At 40.0% G+C, this 20589-nt stretch overlaps 1 protein-coding gene across 1 annotated transcript in view; it reads right to left on the bottom strand.

Annotated features, from left to right (window-relative positions):
* Positions 1–1157: 1157 nt before the first annotated feature.
* The window catches only part of szt2 (SZT2 subunit of KICSTOR complex), a 270175-nt gene continuing 250743 nt past the window's right edge, over positions 1158–20589 (bottom strand). Inside the window, exons 71-74 of the mRNA XM_072273538.1 lie at positions 14731–15217; positions 13622–13738; positions 4208–4276; positions 1158–2308 (exon numbers count right to left, since the gene is read on the bottom strand). Coding sequence (XP_072129639.1) covers positions 2162–2308; positions 4208–4276; positions 13622–13738; positions 14731–15217 — 820 coding nt within the window. The 3' untranslated portion in view covers positions 1158–2161. The remainder of the gene's footprint in view (positions 2309–4207; positions 4277–13621; positions 13739–14730; positions 15218–20589) is intronic.

The following is a 20589-nucleotide window of genomic DNA, read 5'->3' as shown; positions in this document are numbered from 1 at the left end:
TCTCTCCAACGGCACAACAGCAATTACTGCGAACTGTATTCAGCTGAACTGAACTCTGCGTCACTTGAGACTGATCATTTACCCCTAGACTGCGATAGAGCTTGATTGATCCCATTATCCTAGTTCTGTGTACATATGTGTTTTATCATTGCCAACCTGTTGCATTTATATCCTTACTATTAGAATACTGTGTTACTTATTTCCTTAATAAAAACTTTTAGTTCCAGTAATCCAGACTCCAACTAGGTGGTCCATTTCTGCTGGTTTGGCAACCCAGATACGGGGTACGTAACAGTTTCTATGTAAAATGCCGTTTAAGTAGGGAAGCATAGCTGTTCTCTTTAAGATGTATAGGGTATGCATCTTGTATAACACTGACATTCTCCTGGGAAGAGGCCAGTTTTCACAAGTTCCTATTTCCCTTCATTTAGGGAAGCCCAGCGTGTCCTGGTCAGGATGAGTTCACCAATCTTCTGCTGACCTTGGTTTTGAACAAGCTGCAGGCAGATACATTATGCAGTTGGTTGACCTCACTTGTTGCCTCATCACAGCAAGCGGGAAGTGGCACAGAGTTAACACCACTTACTGATCTGTCATAGCTTTAATGCTTTGCATTTGCTTACAGGCTATGGTCCTTTATCAAAAGGATATGCTGCCAGCTCATTCTGGTAGTGCGAGTAATTCTTCAACGAGAACGGAGGAGAATTGAATAACTGCTCAAAAATGACAGACTAAGCCTAGTTGTGTAGTTTTACCTGACCAGCAATCGGATGACACATTAAATACTACAAACAGCTTTCCTAGATTAACTACTACCAAATCCACCTGTTACAGGAGCCCAAATAATCATTTTGGATTCACTATTCTTACAGATGTCTTTGGGTCACATTCTGAATCATTAATTTAAGTCATCGCCATTTTATTTGTGAAGGCTTTATCCAAATAGATTACTTGATTTTTCAGACTTTGGAGAACATATCATCTAATTCTGCCCATTTCCTGCTAAATATCCAAAAATTCTGAAAATGATGAAACACTGAAAATATTGATGGCAAAACAGCATCACAAAAAGGGAATGAAAACACCCTCAAGGTGTGCAGATCAGATGGAAGATGGTACAAAGAAACAGCTAAATCTCAGAGAAAATGATTGATATAACTTTATTATTTTACAGCAATATTTCAGCCATTTTCATTATATACATAATATACAGTACAATAAGTATTTTCACTTACAATTAAACTCTAAGCAAGGAGACATTGTGCACCTGCAACTAGGTGTAATTGACTGTTGAAATTTTACAAAGGAATGTGCTTTAAAACCACTTAAATACTCCACTTACATTCCAAAATGCAGCAGCACCTTCATTTCATTATAGGAGTAATCAGTAAGTCATGATCAAAGCAACACCTCTCCAGAATACATATGAAAACGATGTCTCTGGTGCAGAAGCAGAAGTTTTCTTTAAATGTGAAAATAAGCCTGAATTTTAAAATGACTGATACCTGTGCATCTCATGAAAAATATATTCAATTGTTTTCCAGTGTATGTATATTTGAGATAATGCAGTCACTAATAAAACTAAATGTTTAAAAGGTTCAGGTTTAACAGCCTAGACATTTGACTTACAATTTGGCAGACACAGACGTGCATTCTCAATGCACTCAGTTGCTCAAGTCTGTCTACAGCATTGTGATGAGTTTTGTCAGTTCATCACAGCGACAGCGAGGGCAACACCTTTCATGTAGTTTGCCCTAAATCCAGTGCTGGCTTGCTATTTGAGCAATGCTTCTTCTGAACGTTCAACCCTCCTGCCCTGCCATTGTACACAGACAAAACGAGCAAGATGAAGGAAAAAAGGAAATCCCAAAAATGAACAAGCATAAATTAGTTATTAATAAATTTACTAAATAAAAATAAATTAATAAACAGAAACATCCAGTAGGCTCCCAATTGTGAGGGGCCCACAAATCCCTTTAAGGATTCCCTAAAATCACTGAAGTTCAAAATGAATGAAACATGGCTGAAAAGAATGAATTACAAAGGATCTCAGTATGAAGCTTGCTATACCAGTTTCTTGCCTCAAGCAACAGTGTAAATGTAGAACTTCATATAGTGAAACAGACCACTCAAAAATCAGAGCAAGTGGATTTGCAGTCTGTTACTGTAGCATACCCGTCCATAGGTTGAAACAAGCAGTGTTGATAACAGATTCCAAGTGGTAGTACATGGATACAAGTTGAGGTAGGGGGCTCTCACTGTTCTGTGGTTGTGCAGGAAGAGGCTCTCTGAATACAACCTTTAGATTCTAGAGAGAAAGAGAAAGAGAGAGAAAGATTATTCAGGAACACAGCATATTTCTCTTAAAAGGTTATAAGGAGCCATTTCCCAAAATCAGCAATGAGATAATATGTATACTCTTCAGAAATGGTTTCAGTTCTTTGCAGTAATTAAGATGAGGGCCTTTGGGATGACTCTAATTAGGTCAAATCCTACACAAAGTCATTGGACTAATTATATACAAGTCTTCTTGAATCAACTGCCAGTGTCAAATAAAAATGCAGGAATATTCCAGGGCAACAATAACTACTTCCTACTGAAATTAAGATCATAAGACATAGGAAGAGAATTGGGCCATTTGGCCCTTCCAGTCAGGTCTGCCATTCAATTATGGCTGATTTCTTTTTCCAGTCAACTCCATTTTTCCTGCTTTGTCCCTTTACCTTTGACACTGTTACCAATCAAAAACTTCTCAATCTCTGCTTTAAGTATACCCAATGACTAGGCCTCCACAGCCATCTGTGACAATGAATTCCACTGATTCACCACCCTTTGGCTCAAGAAATTCCTCTTCATCTCTGTTCAAAAGGGTATTCCTTCTGAGACTGTACTCTCTGGTCCTAGATTCTCACAGTATTTGAAACATCCTTCTCATGTCCACCCAATCCAGGCTTTCAATATTCAATGAGATCCCCGCTCATTCATCTTAACTCCAGCAAGTACAGGCCCAGAGTTATTAAATGCTCCTCATGTGTGAACCCTTCATTGACGAATCATGCTCCTGAACCTCCTCTGTACCCTCTCCAAAGCCAGCACATCTTTTCTTAGATAAGAGGCACAAAACTGCTGACAATACTCCATTTACAGTCTGATCAATTACATAAAGCCTCAGCATTAGATATTTGCTTTTACATTCTGGTGTTCACAAAATGAATGCTAACAATGCATTGGCCTTCCTTACCACTGACTCAACTTGCAAGTTAGCCATCAGGGAATCCTGCACGAGGACTCGCATGTCCCTTTGCACCTCTGATTTTTGAATTTTCTCCATTTAGAAGATAGTCTATACTTTTACCCCTCCTAACAAAGTGCATGGTCATATACACCCCAACACTATCTTCCAACTGTCACTTCTTTGCCCATTCTCCCAATCTGTCCAACCCCGCCTGCAGACCCCTGCTTGTCAACACTACTGACCACTCCACCTTTCTTCACATCATATGCAAACTTTGCCACAAAGCCATTAATCTGTCATCCAAATCATTGACATACAACATGAAAATTAGTGGACCCAACACCTATGCCTGTGGAACAGCACTAAATCAGAAAAGGCCTCCTGTACTTTCACTCGTTGCCTTCTGCCAAACGGTTTATGCTCCAGTAATTCCATGGGCCCTTAACTTGTTTAGCAGCCCCTTGTGCAGCACCCTTGAAAAATCCAAATAACAACATCCACTGAGTCTCCTTTATCTAACCAGCCTGTTGTTTCCTCAAAGTATTTCAAAAGGTTTGTCAGGCAAGATTTTCCCTGGAAGAAACCATGCTGCCTTTGGCCTATTTTATTGTGCCACCAAGTACCCTGAAAACTCATCTTACCAACCATTGAAGTCAAGCTAACTTCCCTATATTTTCCTGTGTTTTGCCACTCTTGTTTCTTAAGGAAGAGGGACATTTGAGAATTTGCTGAATATGTGCTTAGAATCTTCCAAACAAAACTGAAAATCACTTTCATATGGGTTTGAACAACTGAAGTAACCTACCACAATCTCTCGGACCTTTGAAATGCTATGTGAAAAATCACAAAAACAACACAGATCTGGAAATCTGAAAGAGAGCATGCTGAAAACATGGAGTCGCTGAAGGGGTTTCAGCATTTTCTGTTTTTATTCAAAATCATGTATATAGGAGAACTTTATTAAGATCTTACCGTCTTTGCAGACTGAGAATCAAGGAAGATGAGAACAAAACAGTCGATAAATTTCTGATTCAACACCGCCTGTAAAGAAGTTACATCGTTGTGTTAAAGAGAGGCTGCAGTTGCTCTTATTAACAATACAGGTAATGGTAAACACAATGGTACGACAGCAAATTGTAACCACAGTGCTCATTCAGTAATACAGACAATTTTAAAAAAATTAACAAAATGGCCTTGAGTTGCAGGAAAGTTCCCAAAACATGGGAACATCCAGAAAATTTGGATAATGAATCCATTTGGATAATGAAGTTTGTTTTCAAAGCTTGCAGAGAGATTTAGGCCAGTTGGAAGAGTGAGCTGAAAGACGGCAGATGGAGTTTAATACTGATAAATGTGAGGTGCTACACTTTGGTAGGACTAATCAAAATAGGACATACATGGTAAATGGTAGGGCATTGAAGAATGCAGTAGAACAGAGGGATCTAGGAATAATGGTGCATAGTTCCCTGAAGGTGGAATCTCATGTGGATAGGGTGGTGAAGAAAGCTTTTGGTATGCTGGCCTTTATAAATCAGAGCAGTGAGTATAGGAACACACATCAAAGTTACTGGTGAACGCAGCAGGCCAGGCAGCATCTCTAGGAAGAGGTACAGTGGACATTTCAGGCCGAGACCCTTCGTCAGGACTAACTGAAGGAAGAGTTAGTAAGAGATTTGTAAGTGGGAGGGGGAGGGGAGATCCAAAATGATAGGAGAAGACAGGAGGGGGAGGGATGGAGCCAAGAGCTGGACAGGTGATTGGCAAAAGCGATATGAGAGGATCATGGGACAGGAGGTCCAGGGAGAAAGACAAGGGGTGGGGGAAACCAGAGAATGGGCAAGGGGTATAGTCAGAGGGACAGAGGGAGAAAGAGGAGAGTGCAAGAAAGAATGTGTCCCCCACCCCTTGTCTTTCTCCCCGGACCTCCTGTCCCATGATCCTCTCATATCCCTTTTGCCGATCACCTGTCCAGCTCTTGGCTCCATCCCTCCCCCTCCTGTCTTCTCCTATCATTTTGGATCTCCCCCTCCCCCTCCCACTTTCAAATCTCTTACTAACTCTTCCTTCAGTTAGTCCTGACGAAGGATCTCGGCCTGAAACGTCCACTGTACCTCTTCCTAGAGATGCTGCCTGGCCTGCTGCATTCACCAGCAACTTTGATGTGTGTTGCTTGAATTTCCAGCATCTGCAGTATTCCTGTTGATTGAGTATAGGAGTTGGGATGTAATGTTGAAATTGTACAAGGCATTGGTGAGGTCAAATTTGGAGTATTGTGTACAGTTTTGGCCACCGAATTATAGGAACGATGTCAACAAAATAGAGAGAGTACAGATAAGGTTTACTAGAACGTTATCTGGGTTTCATCACCTAAGTTACAGAGAAAGGTTGAACAAGTTGGGTCTTTATTCTTTGGAATGTAGAAGGTTGAGGAGGGACTTGATAGAGGTATTTAAAATTATGAGAGGAATAGATAGAGTTGATGTGGATAGGCTTTTTCCATTGAGAGTGGGGGAGATTCAAACAAAAGGACATGAGTTGAGAGTTAAAGGGCAAAAGTTTAGGGGTAACATGAGGGGGAACTTCTTTACTCAGAGAGTGGTAGTTGTGGAACGAGCTTCCAGCAGAAGTGGTTGAGGTAGGTTCAATGTTGTCATTTAAAGTTAAACTGGACAGCTATATGGACAGGAGAGGAATGGAGAGTTATGGGCTAAGTGCAGAGCGGTGGGACTAGGTGAGAGAAAGAGTTCGGCATGGACTAGAAGGGCCGAGATGGCCTGTTTCCGAACTGTAATTGTTATATGGTTAAAATAAGAAGTTTGTTCCTTGTGAAAACACAGCTCGATGCCTGTTTTCTCAGAACCTGTTAAATATTTTGTTTGCACGCTTATCTTTCAAATGATCACTTTCTGCTAAGGAAGCTTTCATCAATAGCTTGAGGAAAAGTCAAGCCTATAAAAATGATTTGATAATCACATTGCTAAACCGATGCAGTGAAGTAGATGATGTTACCACGGAGCTAAAACACCTGGATACAAAGATGCTGAAGGGTTCATGTGCAGTGACAGCCATAAAGTGTTGTGTAATCTTAATATGCTTTGATTTAATTCAGGGAAGTGCTCTTCTTAGAGGATGCTGATGCATGGTATAACTGTAGAGGAATGAATAGAGAATTGGTTGGCTAAGAAAAAGTTAGTGTGAATAGATTTTACCCATATTGAAAATTTATGTGAAAAAAATTCAGAAAGTTACTAACAAAATAGTGGAATGGATAACCAAATAATGGATGTAAATTAATGTACATACAAATAATTTTGCAACAGCAGGGAATATTGTGCAGTCAGACATTTACTATACATACTTGGAAAAAACACTGAACACAAGTGATATGGAGAGGTACCAGGAGTAAGATGGAAGTGGCAGCTGGCACTGGAGCATATATCCATTTTGGTGAACATGCGTAATTGAAAGTGCAAAAAAGAAACTGAAGATCAATACTTTACTGCGTATAGTCAATGGAAAGATGCAGCTGAAGAGGGACATAAAGTTTCAGATAACTAAGTCACTGAAATTATCTGTCTGGTTAAGTAAAGTAGCAACAAAAAAAAGACGAGCATTATTGGAGACAAAATGTGCAAAAGAAGAAAACAAATAAATGGTGTAAAAATGGAATTAGAGTAACCATGTCAAATACAATTCATCAGGAATGGGAAACTAGAGTTATGAATAGAGATCAGCAGTATTGCACTGGCTTCCCTCTTACCCCTTCTCTTCTCCTCACCTCCTACTTTTTCTCCCATGGCCCCCTCTCCTCTCTGATACTTTCTTTTTCAGCGTTTTATCTTATGGACTGTTTATTCCCCTCCATAGATGACACCTGAACTGCTGAGTTCCTCCAGCATTTTGTGTGGGTTGCTCTGGATTTCTAACATCTGCAGTGTCTTGTGTTTAATGATTTACTTCTTGTATTATTTTCATTGCCACAGAAAATGTAATCTTTCCTTTTTTTAAAAAAAAGTTATGAAGCACCCTGAATGGAAGACTTGCAGTTGGCTGTTTTCTCTGATTAGGAAACTAGTTTTGAGAAATGAAGAACCTTACATTTTCACTAAGGATGAAGGAACAGTCACTGGAGCAATACATATGTACTGAAAATATCTGAGGCAGAGACCATTGCACCTTTTGAAAGAAAACTAGATTAACATTTGAGACGGGATACAGGGTAACCAATGGAAAGAACAGCAAAATGAGACAAATTTTAGATTGCTTTGACAAAATCTCATATTGATACAGATATCAATTGTCTCCTTTTCAGTGATAACCCTGTAACCTTGTGTTTTATAATGCTATTATCTATAACACATTAATAATGAAAGAGTACAATCCCAATTGAGATGCTGTGTCATTATTTAAACTAGAAAGCTCTCCCCGATTGTAAAGGTGGTGTAAAGTCAAAATATTAGAGGTATTTCAGTAACTTTTGATCTTTGTATTGAGCCTTAGGCACTTCTGTCAATGGCTTATGAATGAAACATATTCAATATTGAAATACTGCTTTGAAAAATGGCCTTTCAATTATTTTGAACTCAGGACATATTTAAACTTCAACATATTTTTGGGATACAACAATGTAGGAGTAAATTCTTGCGCAGGGGAAATTCTCTCTACAAGTACAGCACATAAAAAGGAGTAACTCTTAATTTCCTCCAGAAAAAAGGGTCTTACATTTGGTAATCATACACTTCATGAAAGAGTGATGTTTTGTGATTAATTTCAGCAGTAGAAATATGTCATTATTTGCTAACCTATAGTACTGTTACAGTCCAGAACTCAACACACCCAACTGTCAGTGCACACACTACTGAACATACAGAGATATACCCCAATTCCCAGAAAAAATACTTCCTGCGTGTGCTGGAGACATACAGCAGTACAGCAGCAAAACAGGCCCTTCAGCCATTCTAGTCCTTGCCAAACTATGATTGTGCTTAGTCCCATTGACCTGCACCCAGACCTAGGTCTTCCATAGCCCTCCAATCCATGCGTTTATCCAAACGTCCCCTAAATGCTGAAACTGAACTCATATTGACCACTTCCACTGCCAGCTTGTTCCACAATCTCACTACTTTCTGAGTGCAGAAGATCCCCCTCATGTTCCTCTTAAACATTTCACCTTTAAACCTTATCTATACCCCTCATAATTTCAATCATATCTCCCCTCATTTTCCTAAGCTCCAGGGGGAAAAAATCCTAACTTATTCAACTTTTTCTTATAACTCGATTCCTCAGGGCTCGGCAATATCCTTATAAATTTCCTCTGTATCCTTTCAACCTTAATGATATCTTTTCTTTAGGTTAGAGACCAGACCTTCACACAATACTCCAAATTAGGCCTCACCAACATCTTATACAGCTTCTACATAATATCCCATCTCCTGCACTCAAAACTTTGATCCATGAAGACAATAGCCAAAGCTCCATTTCTCCAACTCTCCTAACTAAAACTATATTGCTGACATTACTGGATAATGCCCACATTCCCACGCAACATCTATAGCTCTTGTAGCAAGTACCATCGTGAACCACCTTTTCTATAGTTATTTACACCATAAGACACAGGAGCAGAATTAGGCCATTCAGCCCATTGAGCCTGCTCTGCCATTCGATCAAGGCTGATCCTGGATCCCGCTCAACCCCATACACCTGCCTTCATGCCATATCCTTTGATGCCCTGACTGATCAGGAAACTATCAACTTCCGCCTTAAATATATCCACGGACTTGGTCTCCACCAGTCAGTGGCAGAGCATTCCACTAATTCACTACTCTCTGGCTAAAAAAAATTCCTTCTTACTTCTGTTCTAAAAGGCTCCCTCTCAATTTTGAGGCTGCGCCCTCTAGTTCTGGATACCCCCACCGTAGGAAATATCCTCTCCACATCCACCTATCTAGTCCTTTCAACATTTGGTAGGTTTTAATGAGAACTCCCTGCATTCTTCTAAATTCCAGTGAGTACAGGCTTAAAGCTGCCAAATGCTCCTCATATTTTAACCCCTTCATTCCCAAAATCATGCTCATGAACCTCCTCCGGACTCTCTCTCCAATGACAGCACATCCTTTCTGAGATATGGGGTCCAAAACCGTTGACAATACTCCAGGTGCAGCCTGACTGGTGTCTTATAAAGGCTCAGCATGATCGCCTTGCTTTTATATTCTATTCTGTTTGAAATAAATGTCAACATTGCATTTGCCTTCTTTACCACAGACTCAACCTGTAAATTAACTTGCTGGGAGTCTTGCACAAGAACTCCTAAGTCCCTTTGCACCTTTGATCTTTGAACCTTCTCCCCATTTAGAAAACAGTCCACACTACTGTTCCTTTTACCAAAATGCATTATCATACATTTTCTAACACTGTATTCCATCTGCCACTTTTTTGCCCAGTCTGTCAATTTGTCCAGGTCCTGCTGCAATCGCATTGCTTCCACAGCACTACCTATCCCTCTACCCATCTTTGTATCATCCACAAACTTCGCCACAAAGCCATCAATTCCATTATCCAAATCACTGATATACAATGTGAAAGGTAGTGGTCCTAATATTGACCCGAGGAACACCTCTAATCACTGGCAGCTAACCAGAAAAGGCCCCCTTTATTCCCACTTGCTGCCTCCTGCCTGTCAGCCATTCCTCTATCCATGCTGGTAGCTTTCCTGTAACGCTATAGTATTTATCTTTTTATGTAGCCTTGTGTGTGGCACCTTATCAAATGCCTTTTGAAAATCCAAGTAAATGACATCCACTGCCTCTCCTTTGTCCACCCTGCTTATTACTTCTTCGAAGAACTCCAACAGATTTGTTAAGCAAGATTTCTCTTTACAGAAACCATGCTGACTTTAACTTACTTAATCATTAGTCTCCAAGTACTTTGAAACCTCATCTTTAATAATAGACTCCAGTACTTTCCCAACCACTGAGGTTCGACTAACTGGCTTTTAATTTCTTTTCTTTCGGCTTCCTCCCTTCTTAAAGAGTGGAGTGACATTTGCAATCTTATAGTCCTCTAGGACCATGCAAGAATCAAGTGATTCTTGAAAGGTCATGACCAATGCATCGGTTATCTCTTCAGCAACTTCTCTCAGGACTCTGGGAGGTAGTCCATCTGGTCCTGGTGACATCCACCTTAACCCCTTTGATTTTGCCTAGCATATTTTCCTTTGTAATAGCAATGGGACCCACTCCTAGCCCTGACACTCATGGGCCTCTGGCACACTGCTGGTGTCTTCCACAGTGAAGACTGATGCAAAGTACCCATTAAGTTTATCTGCAATTTCTTTGTCCCCGATTACTACCTCACCAGTGTTATTTTCCAGTGGTCCAATATTAACTCTCACCTCCCTTTTACTCTTTATGTAACTGAAAAAACTTTTAGTATCCTGCTTTATATTATTGGCTGGTTTGTCCTCATATTTCATCTTTTCCCTTCTTATAGCTTTTTTAGTTGCTTTTTGTTGGATTTTAAAAGCTTCCCAATCATCCAACTACCCACTCACTGTTGCTACCTTATATGCCCTTTCCTTGGCTTTTATGCAGTCCTTAACTTCCCTTGACAGTCACAGTTGCCTACCCCTGCCATTTGAGTACTTCTTCTGTGGGACATATCTATCCTGCGTCTTGTGAACTATTCCCAGAATCTTCAGTCACCTCTGCTCTACCATCATCCCGGCCAGTATCCTCCTCCAATCCACCTAGGTAAGCTCCTCTCTCATGCCTTTGTAATTCCCTTTATTCCATTGTGATACTGATATGTGACTTTTGCTTCTCGCTCTCAAATACAGACATCCCACCCTGCAAAAACTCATTTCAGGGAGGTAGCACCACCAATTTGCAGCAGACTCCCGGAACTTCCGGGAGAGGTGGGATGTCTGCAATAGAGTAGCTCCTTAGTAGCTAGCCAGCTAGTTTAAATAACGGTAGCTATGCTAATGAACGAATGACACCTGTTAAACTCACCTCAACATGGCTTTTACAGTCTTAACCCACCATGGGCAATAGAAAAGTCACTGTTGCAAACAGTGCAGCGAGCAACACTGTCATTATTTTTGACGCCTATTAGGCAGGGGTACACTTTAGGGTAGTCTGGGGTGATGTACGTTTTATATTTTCTTTTTTTGGAACACTCTGCCATGGCGCACTCGCTCTCTCTCGTTGTCGCTCTCTCGCTCTTGCGCTCTCTCTTGCTCTCGCGCTCTCAAAAAAATTGATTTCCGAGATATTGTATATAATTTGCGGGCATCAGTGAGCCACTATTAATATGTGGGAGATGTCTGCAAATAGCAGTATAAATTCAATCATATTATGATCACTGCCTCCTAAGGTTTCCTTTACCTTAAGTTCCCTAATGACATCTGGGTTATTACATAACACCCGATCTAAGGTAGCCTTTTGATGAGTAGACTTGAGTACAAGTTGCGCTAAAAAGCCATCTTGTAGGCATTCAACAAATTCTCTTTTTTGCATTCTGACACAAACCTGAGTTTCCCAATCCCCTTGCATATTGAAGTCCCCCATTAAAATTGTGTCATTACCCTTATTACATGGCTTTTCCAGCTCCCTTTACAATCTCAACCCCACATTTTGGCTACTATTTGGAGGACTATATATGATTCCAATCTTTTTTTTAACCCTCTTATTAAATTCACCACAAAGATTCGATATTCTCTGACCCTATGTCTCCCCTTTCTAAAGATGTAATTTCATCTCATACCAACAGATCCACACCATAGCCTATGCCTTCCTGCCTATCATTTGATATAAAGTACATCTTTTGATGTTAAGCTCCAACTAGCCATGACTCAGTGACACCCACAACATCACACCGACCAATCTGTAATTGCGCTACAAGTTCATCCACCTTATTCCAAATGCTACATGCATTTAAATACAGCACCTTCAGTCCTGCATTCTTTGCCTATTTGAATTGCGCCTCTGTGGTACAATTTAACTCTTTGCTCTGTCTGCATTTGTACCCGGTCATTAGCTTGTCCTTCCTTACATTCATGTTACACACATCATCTACTTGTAAACCCGCTGGCTCATCCTCAGCTCTATCACACTGGTTCCCATCCCCCTACTATATTAGTTTAAACCACTTCCAAGAGCTCTAGTAAACTTGCCCGCAAGAATATTGGTCCGCTTCGGATTCAAATGCAAACCATCCCTTTTGTCCAGGTCACATCTGCTCAAGAAGACGTTCCAATTATCCAGAAGTCTGAATCCCTGCATTTAATCATCTGCATCATGATAAGTGTTTCAGACGCCTCACATAAAATCAGAGTTCAACTTGAAAATAACATCAGCATGTGCTGTATAATAAAAATGCGACCTGGGTAAATCAATCATCCTTCTCGCATTGTTGCATACAAGAAAACTAAATTATTCATAAGCAAGCAAAGTCTATTAGTTTACTAGCTTTAATAACTAGTTCACCAGCATTATGTTCAGATGATTAAGAAGTTTATTTTCAACAACATAGAATCAGAGAAACAGTACAAAAATAGGACCTTCAACTTACAAAGTCAATATTGACCATCTTTTTTAAAATGTACTAATGCCTGGTCACATCTAAACTATTCATGTAGAAGAGAGACAGGAAGGGATACAGCACTGATCATAACCAGCCCTCCACCATCATCTTTGATTTCACAGGACTATGTACAAGTACAGGATTTGTGACATTATACTGCAGGTGTATACCTAGAGTACTATATTGTCCTGTTATGAGAAAGATGTCATTAAGTTGTTGGAAAAAGTGCAAAAAAGATTTATCAGAATGCTGCTGGGACTAGGTCTGGGTATAGGGAGAGGATGAGCAAGCACAAACTTTTCTGCTTGGAGCACAGGACACTAGGGGTGAGGTGGACACAATAACAACATTTAAAAGATATTTGGAAAAGTACATGGGAAATGCTCAGAGGGATATGGGCCAAATGCCCAGGCAATGAGAGTAACTTAGATGTGCATGAGTTGGACCAAAGGGCCTGTTTTTGTGTTGTATTCTCAGTATAACCTAGAACCCATTTTGTTGTCCCCATATTCCCATCATCTCCCAGATTCTATCACTCACCTCCATGCATAGGACAATTTGACACCCAGTAAATCTACCAACCCATGCATTCTCGAACACAGGAGGAAACTGCAGTACCCAGGGAAAACCCATGTCATCACAGGAAGAAGATGCCAACTACACCAAGACAATACTGGAGGTCAGGATTTTACACAGGGTGCTGAAAATGGGAGGCAGCAGCTCTATCAGTTGTACCACAATGCTATTCTTCAGTTTAAAACAACAAATTGATACAAATCTGTCAGGTGCTAGGTTTTAACATACCAAATATTGGATTCCTCTATCCGCATCTACAAAGTGTCGACAACTCTGGGAGAAACGGTTTAACAAAACCTTGATCAAACTCTGATACCAGCTGGTGCTCATCGATAGGAAGCAATCCTGAAACAAAAGGGTTTCACAAACAAACAATGAATGCAGGGAGATAAGAGGATAGAACGAACAATTACAGAATGGGAATAGGGGACTTGAATTGTCCCATTAAAACACAGACATGATTTAAGAGTGACAATAGTGTTTTGTTTCCTTTGTACATAATATTCTTTTCTGTGAAATAATGTAAACAGAATCCACAGAACAAATACATCACTCCAAGAATGAAGTTGGTGTTGGAGACAAAATTAAGGCATACTGCTGCAGCAGATTAGTCAATGTCCTGCTGTTCTATCGCCGTATTCCAGACTGCCTGCTGACGAGTGTAAAAGTGCTCATTCCTCAACTTACATTCCTCATTTTTAATGATGCAGTGACTTATGACAACGTTGTAATATCAGATAGCGGTCACAATGATTGGAGAAGGAGCTAATTTTTTTGTTGCACTTCTCAGAATTTAAATTAGACATTGATAATGTTATATCTATGTATTTCAAAAGCTTTGGCTCAGCACAACAACATTTTAACATTGTATATTACTACCTTCAGATCTCTCATGCATCGTAACTATAATTACATTTAATCGCAATATAATGAGAAATGTCAATCAATAGAATGACTTTACCTGTGGTGCACCTCACTCTGCAAAGAGCCATATATGGAAAAACAAACAAATGACTTTGAGGAGAACATTAAACAATACATTTCCCTCTCTATGTAATATCAAGTCTCTAAGAATCTTTTGGTGGCTCAGATGATCACTATTAATATGCAAGTAAATATTTGATTGCAGTGCATTGCATTTCCTGTAGCCAGTGGTCTACTATCACTTCTGGGCTTATAAGGAATTTGAACCGTAAAATTCCACAACACATGTGCCAATGAATAAGTCAGCATATTCAGGAAGAAGTGTCTGAGCTACCAAGAGATGGGGACCATATACTGTACAATATTGAAAATAACCATTCAACTTCATTGTTAACTGTGAAATATTTTCTCACCAGTTGTGGGTCAATCTCAGAAATGGATTTGCTATAAACAGCACTGAGTAACTCTTCCAGCTCAGCAAAGGACAACTTGCTCATTTTGTGTTTGTCTGAAGACAGATGCTCTCCCAAAAAGAGACGCTGCCAGAGAACATCACGGCGACAGTGGGACTTTGCTTGTTGAACCATCACTGCAATCTGTTCTTGGGCACTTGCCACCTCAGACGTCAGTAAAGGAAAGAGTGGGGAGGAGTAGAACAGCTCTGGAGCCATCTTCAGTTGCTTCCCATGCGAATAAAACTCACTGGAATCGCTTGCCTCATCCCACCCATCTGGATCCAGCTCCCTCCGCTCAGGATCAGATTTTTCCGACAACGGAGAATCCCTTGCAAAGTCCAAAGAGTCCCGATGAGTTCTTGGCAATTTCTTAAAGCGTCGCATGTCGGCAGTTAACCTTGGGAAAAGCTCCCTGCAGCTTGTCATTATCACATAGAAATGTAACCTTTAGAAAAAAACAAGATCTATTTTAAATGCTATGCAATTTTCAATCTTTTAGGCAGATGTAATTTAGTGAAGGACTAGAAATGAGCAAAACACATTTTCAAGGTGAATTGAAGCTTAATATATTCCATATGCTTTAAACTTTACATCGCTTTACGCCAATGACCTGTCATTGGCAAGGCAAGAAATATACACATATTTTGGAAAGAACTGAGATTTCATAGTTTGTAATAAAGGACAGATGAAAATCATCAATTTAAGTAGAAAAAAATCATAAAAAATTGGGAATGAAGGAATATAAAATCATACCAATAAAGAGGTGGAGGTTTCATCTTGATGACATGAGATGAAAGATAGAAGTAAGCCGTATACATCTATTACTAGCTCCCTAACAATTTAAAAAACTACAATTAAAATTGGTCTCATTTCTAAAGGTCTAGGACATGAAGCATTGGACATTTCCCTTTCCGGACAGGCTATCTGACCCCTAAATATATCAAATGTTTTCTATTAAAACTATTTGATTACATCAAGAAACACTATAAACCCAACCTCCAAAATTCTGTGCATGCTGTGATGGCTGCCCACTTTCACTGTATTTCATGTTGAAAACGAAGCCTGGAATACTGGCATTTGTCTTCTAAAATCAGGAAAATAATCAATGCACAAAAATACACAATCCAAACTTAATGACTACCTCACCTAAAAGCTTAAAGAGCTATGTGGAAAATATTAATAATGAACTTATAATATAGGACTCCTTGTCCACTATTTTAATGGCTCAATCACCTTTAATGCAAATTATTCACACATGCATTTAAATACAGCACCTTTTTCCGATTGCGTCGTCTCTGATCTGGGCCGACAATTACGTGTCAGGCGGCACCTAATTAATTAGCATGTTTATTTCAGCTTTTTTCTTAAAGATGTGCTGTGTGCTTCCTGGCTACCGCTGCATTCTCCGCGAATCGGTTATCTGTCTGGGGGTTGGGGTCGTGGGACACTAGGGTGTCATCTCGTCGTCTGTTTCCATTAGAGCAAGCAACTAACTTCTCCTATGACTGCCCACCTCGATGTCGAAGGTCGAGGTTCGTCGTCTGCTGTGGCTGATGTGGATGACTTGCTTGACTGCTGAGCACCACGCATTTATCTATCATACAGTTCTTTGTAAGGACTCAAACCATCTTGCAAATATCCCCTAAACCTACGTACCCTTTCAAAATTAAAGTCATACTTTATCATTGCAGCGAAAATATCATGCAGTTGCTTCACCTTCAGTTCGCTACTGCATTCAGTTTCGATTGTTATCCTTTCTTCTTCCAATTGCATCAGCTCTTCATCAATCAGTTCTTGGTCATGGGATGCCAAAACCTCTTCAACATCATCTTCGTCAGCTTCCACAAGCCAAACTCACTTTGTCCTTACTTCATTCACCACGATCGAAACGTTTAATTATGTCTAGTTTTACGCTACGTGTAACACCCTTACTAGCTCTTTTAGGCTTTTCCGATACCATAGAAGTCATCTTGCAAACGGCTGCTCACAGGCACGTGTTTAAGCAATGCCGGCGAGAATGCAGTTCCGAATCCGGGGAGAGCAGCTGCTCGGGGCGCGCGCTGCCTTTTATCGCGCGCTGATTTTTTTCGTAACAGTGAAAACACCTTCTGAAAGCGAAACAGAGAACTAATGTAGGTCTTTCATAACAGTGAGGTTCGTAAAGTGAACATCCAAAAAGCGGGGGACACCTGTATCCAAATACGTGAAAGGGACTGAAAGTAGAAGTTGGCAGATTGTTTCCCTTTGCTGAGTCTAAAACTGGGACCATTGTCCCAGGACAAATGCTCGATCGTTAGAACAGAAATGCTATACCTTACAGAGCAGTGGGTGCTCAGTCATTAAGTATATTAAAGTATACAAGACCATATAATATAGGAGCAGAATTAGGCCATTTGACTCATTGAATCTGCTCCACCATTTATCACAGCGTATCCAATTTTCTCTCAGCCCCAGTCTCCTGCCTTCCTCCCCCCCCCACCCCATATCCCTTCATGCCCTAACCAATCAAGAATCTATCAACCTCTGCCTTAATTGTACATAAAGGCTTGGCCTCCACAGCTGTCTGTTCCAAAGAATTCCACAGTTTCACCTCTCTCTGGCTAAAGAAATTCCTCCTCATCTCTGTTCTAAAAGGACACCCTTCTATTCTGAGTCTGTGTCCACTGGTCTTAAGACTCTCCCTCCTGTCCACATCCACTCTATCAAGGCCTTTCACCATTCGATGGGTTTCAATGTGGTCACCCCTCATTCTTCTGAATTCTAGAGAATACAGGCCTAGAGCCATCAAACACTCTTCACATGACAAGCCATTCAAACCTAGGATCATTTTCGTGAACCTCCTTTGAAACCTCTCCAGCTTCAGCATATCCTTTCTAAGATAAGGGGCCCAAAACTGCCAACAATACTCCAAGTGAGGCCTCACCAGTGCTTTATAAAGTCTCAACATTACACATTGCTTTTACATTCTAGTCCTTTTGAAATGCATGCTAGCATCACACTTGCCTTTCTCACCACCAACTCAACCTGCAAATCACCCTTTAGGGAATCCTAAACAAGGACTCCCGTGTCCCTTTGCAGCTCAGCCTTTTTTTTGTATTTTCTCTCTATTTAGAAAATAGTCAAACCTTTAATTTCTTCTACTGAAGAGCATGACCATACATTTCCCAACACTGCATTCCAGCTGCCACTTCTTTGCTCATTGTCCTAATATGTTTAAGTCCTTCTGTAGCCTCTCTACTTACTTAAAACTACCTTCCCCTCCACCTATTTTCATATTGCTTGCAACACACACAAAATGCTGGAGGAACTCAGCAGGCCAGGCAGCATCTATGGAAAAGAGTGATTGTGCTCTTCTCCACAGATGCTGCCTGGCCTGCTGAATTTCCAGCATCTGCAGATTATCTCGTTTGTGTTCGTAGCGTCTACAAACTAAGCAACAAAGCTATAAATTCCATCATCCAAATCACTGACGTGCAACGCGAAAAGAGTTGGTTCCAACACAGACCCCCGTGGAATGCCACTAGACTGGCAGCAAACCAGAAGAGGCTCCCTTTATTCCCACTCTCTGCCTCCTGCCAATCAGCCACTGCTTTGTCCATGCTAGAATCTTCCCTGTCATACCATGGGCTTGTAGCTTGTTAAGTAGCCTCTGGTGTGGCACCTTGTCAAAGGCCTTCTGAAAATCCAAGTACACAACATCAACCGATTCCAATCTGTCTATGCTACTTGTTACTTCTTCAAAAAATTCCAACAGATTTGTCAGGCAAGATTTTCCATTGAGGAAACCATGCTGACTACAGTCTATTTTATCACGTGCCTTCAAGTACCCCGAATCCTCATCCATAACAATCAACTCCAACATCTTTCCAACCACTGCTGCATCTGATCCAGAACAACAATTAATTCATTGTCCTTTACACTTGTATACAGGAAATGACATTAAACAAAAGTAACTCAAGATTTAAATTTACCAATTTTATAATTAAAATTTGAATGATTATAGTACTATTACTTCGATACATTTGAGACACAAAATCCCAATGTAAAAATTGGTCAGATACTTAGCAAAGTAAGTTAGAAATACTAATCAGATCCAAGGAAAAGACTTACAGGATTGCCAAAGAGCTACAAGTATGAAGATAGTGATAATTCAGAATTCAACCAAAACTAAGTAAGAGTAAAATAAAATATTTGGGCAAGAATCCTTATTCTAAACACTTGACAATTGAATTGAATTGACTTTATTACTTACATCCTTCATATACATGAGGAATAAAAATCTTTACGTTACCTTTCCATTTAAATGTGCAATGTGCAATTTATAATAAATAGTATGTACAACAGGACAGTAACAAGATGGTTAAATATGATCAGTCAATATAACATAGAAGTACAGTTGTGTCAGCATGGATTAAGCAGTCTGATGGCCTGGTGGAAGATGATGCCCCAGAGCCTGTTGGTTCTGGCTTTTATGCTGCGGTACCATTTCCCGGATTGTAGCAGCTGGAACAGTTTGTGGTTGGGGTGACCCAGGTCCCCAATGATCCTTCGGGCCCTTTTTACACACCTGTCTTTGCAAATGTCCTGAATAGTGGGAAGTTCACATCTATAGATACGCTGGGCTGTCCGCACCACACTCTGCAGAGTAATGTGATTGAGGGAAGTACAGTTCCCATACCAGGCAGTGATGCAGCCAGTCAGGATGCTGTCAATTGTGCCCCTATGGAAAGTTCTTAGGATTTGGGGGTCCATACCAAACTTCTTCAACCATCTGAGGCAGACAAATTAAACAAATGTTTTGTATCTGTCTTCATTGCGAACACCAAAAACATCCTGGAAATAGTTGGAGATCTACAAGTCTAGCCTGAATAAGAAATGGATTAGTGACACTGAGAGTTGATGAACTCCCAGGTCTTGTGATTTATAAACCAGTATTTTGATTGAGTTGACTATGAAAACAGAAGAACCAGACTCTAGAATGGTGAATGGCTCCAACAAATTGGAAAAGTGACAGAAGTTGAGGGGTTGAGGAAGTGAGAAAAATAGGGCACTGTCAAGCAGTTATCTTCAGGCTATTATGAAGGAAATGGTAGTAGGAAATTTGGTAAGTAGTGATAAGGTTGGGCAAAGACAAAACAAATTTAGAAAAGCAAAATCATTTCGACAGATCTATTAGAGTTTTATAGTTGTAACTAGTGGAATGGGGCAGGGGTAAATCAGTGAATGTGATGTGTTCTGGAGATTCTTCAATGGGGTGCCACCTTTCTATAAAATTAGATTACAACATTCTTCATACAAAGAGCAATGTAGGGCCCTTGAACCTATTTTCCAGGCTTCCTTCTAAATGATAGCACATGTTTAATCAGTTAAATAAATAACTTTGAATAAGTGCCCTAACAGCTTCTTAAATTTGGCAGCAGTGTTGTTAATCTTCACTGGAACATCCTGAATGACATTTAGCACATCACATTTAGGTGACATTTAGGTTTAAACTATGGGCTTACCAATGTATTGTAAACTATCAAATAGCTTTCATAAATGTGTTCTGCTCTTGCAGTCATATAATCTCAATATGCTATTAACTTTCTGAATTACTTTGTCTAACATATCTACTATTTGTCACAAGTCCTTAGGTTTCCCAAAGTCAATGATCCATGCAACTGACCCACATTTATAACTCATGCATCATACTTTACATTCGTTGCTATTAGTTTATATTGTCTGAGAAATCGCAAGCCAATACAAGCTCTTTATTAAATGTTTAACTACATCCTTTCAGCAAGTGAAAAATAAACAATTGATACATTATCCAACCTA

This window comes from Mobula birostris, chromosome 12 (assembly GCF_030028105.1).
Source record: "Mobula birostris isolate sMobBir1 chromosome 12, sMobBir1.hap1, whole genome shotgun sequence".
Taxonomy (NCBI): Eukaryota; Metazoa; Chordata; class Chondrichthyes; order Myliobatiformes; family Myliobatidae; genus Mobula; species Mobula birostris.
Note: the sequence above shows the minus strand (reverse complement) of the source record. Positions and strands in the feature narration are given on the sequence as shown.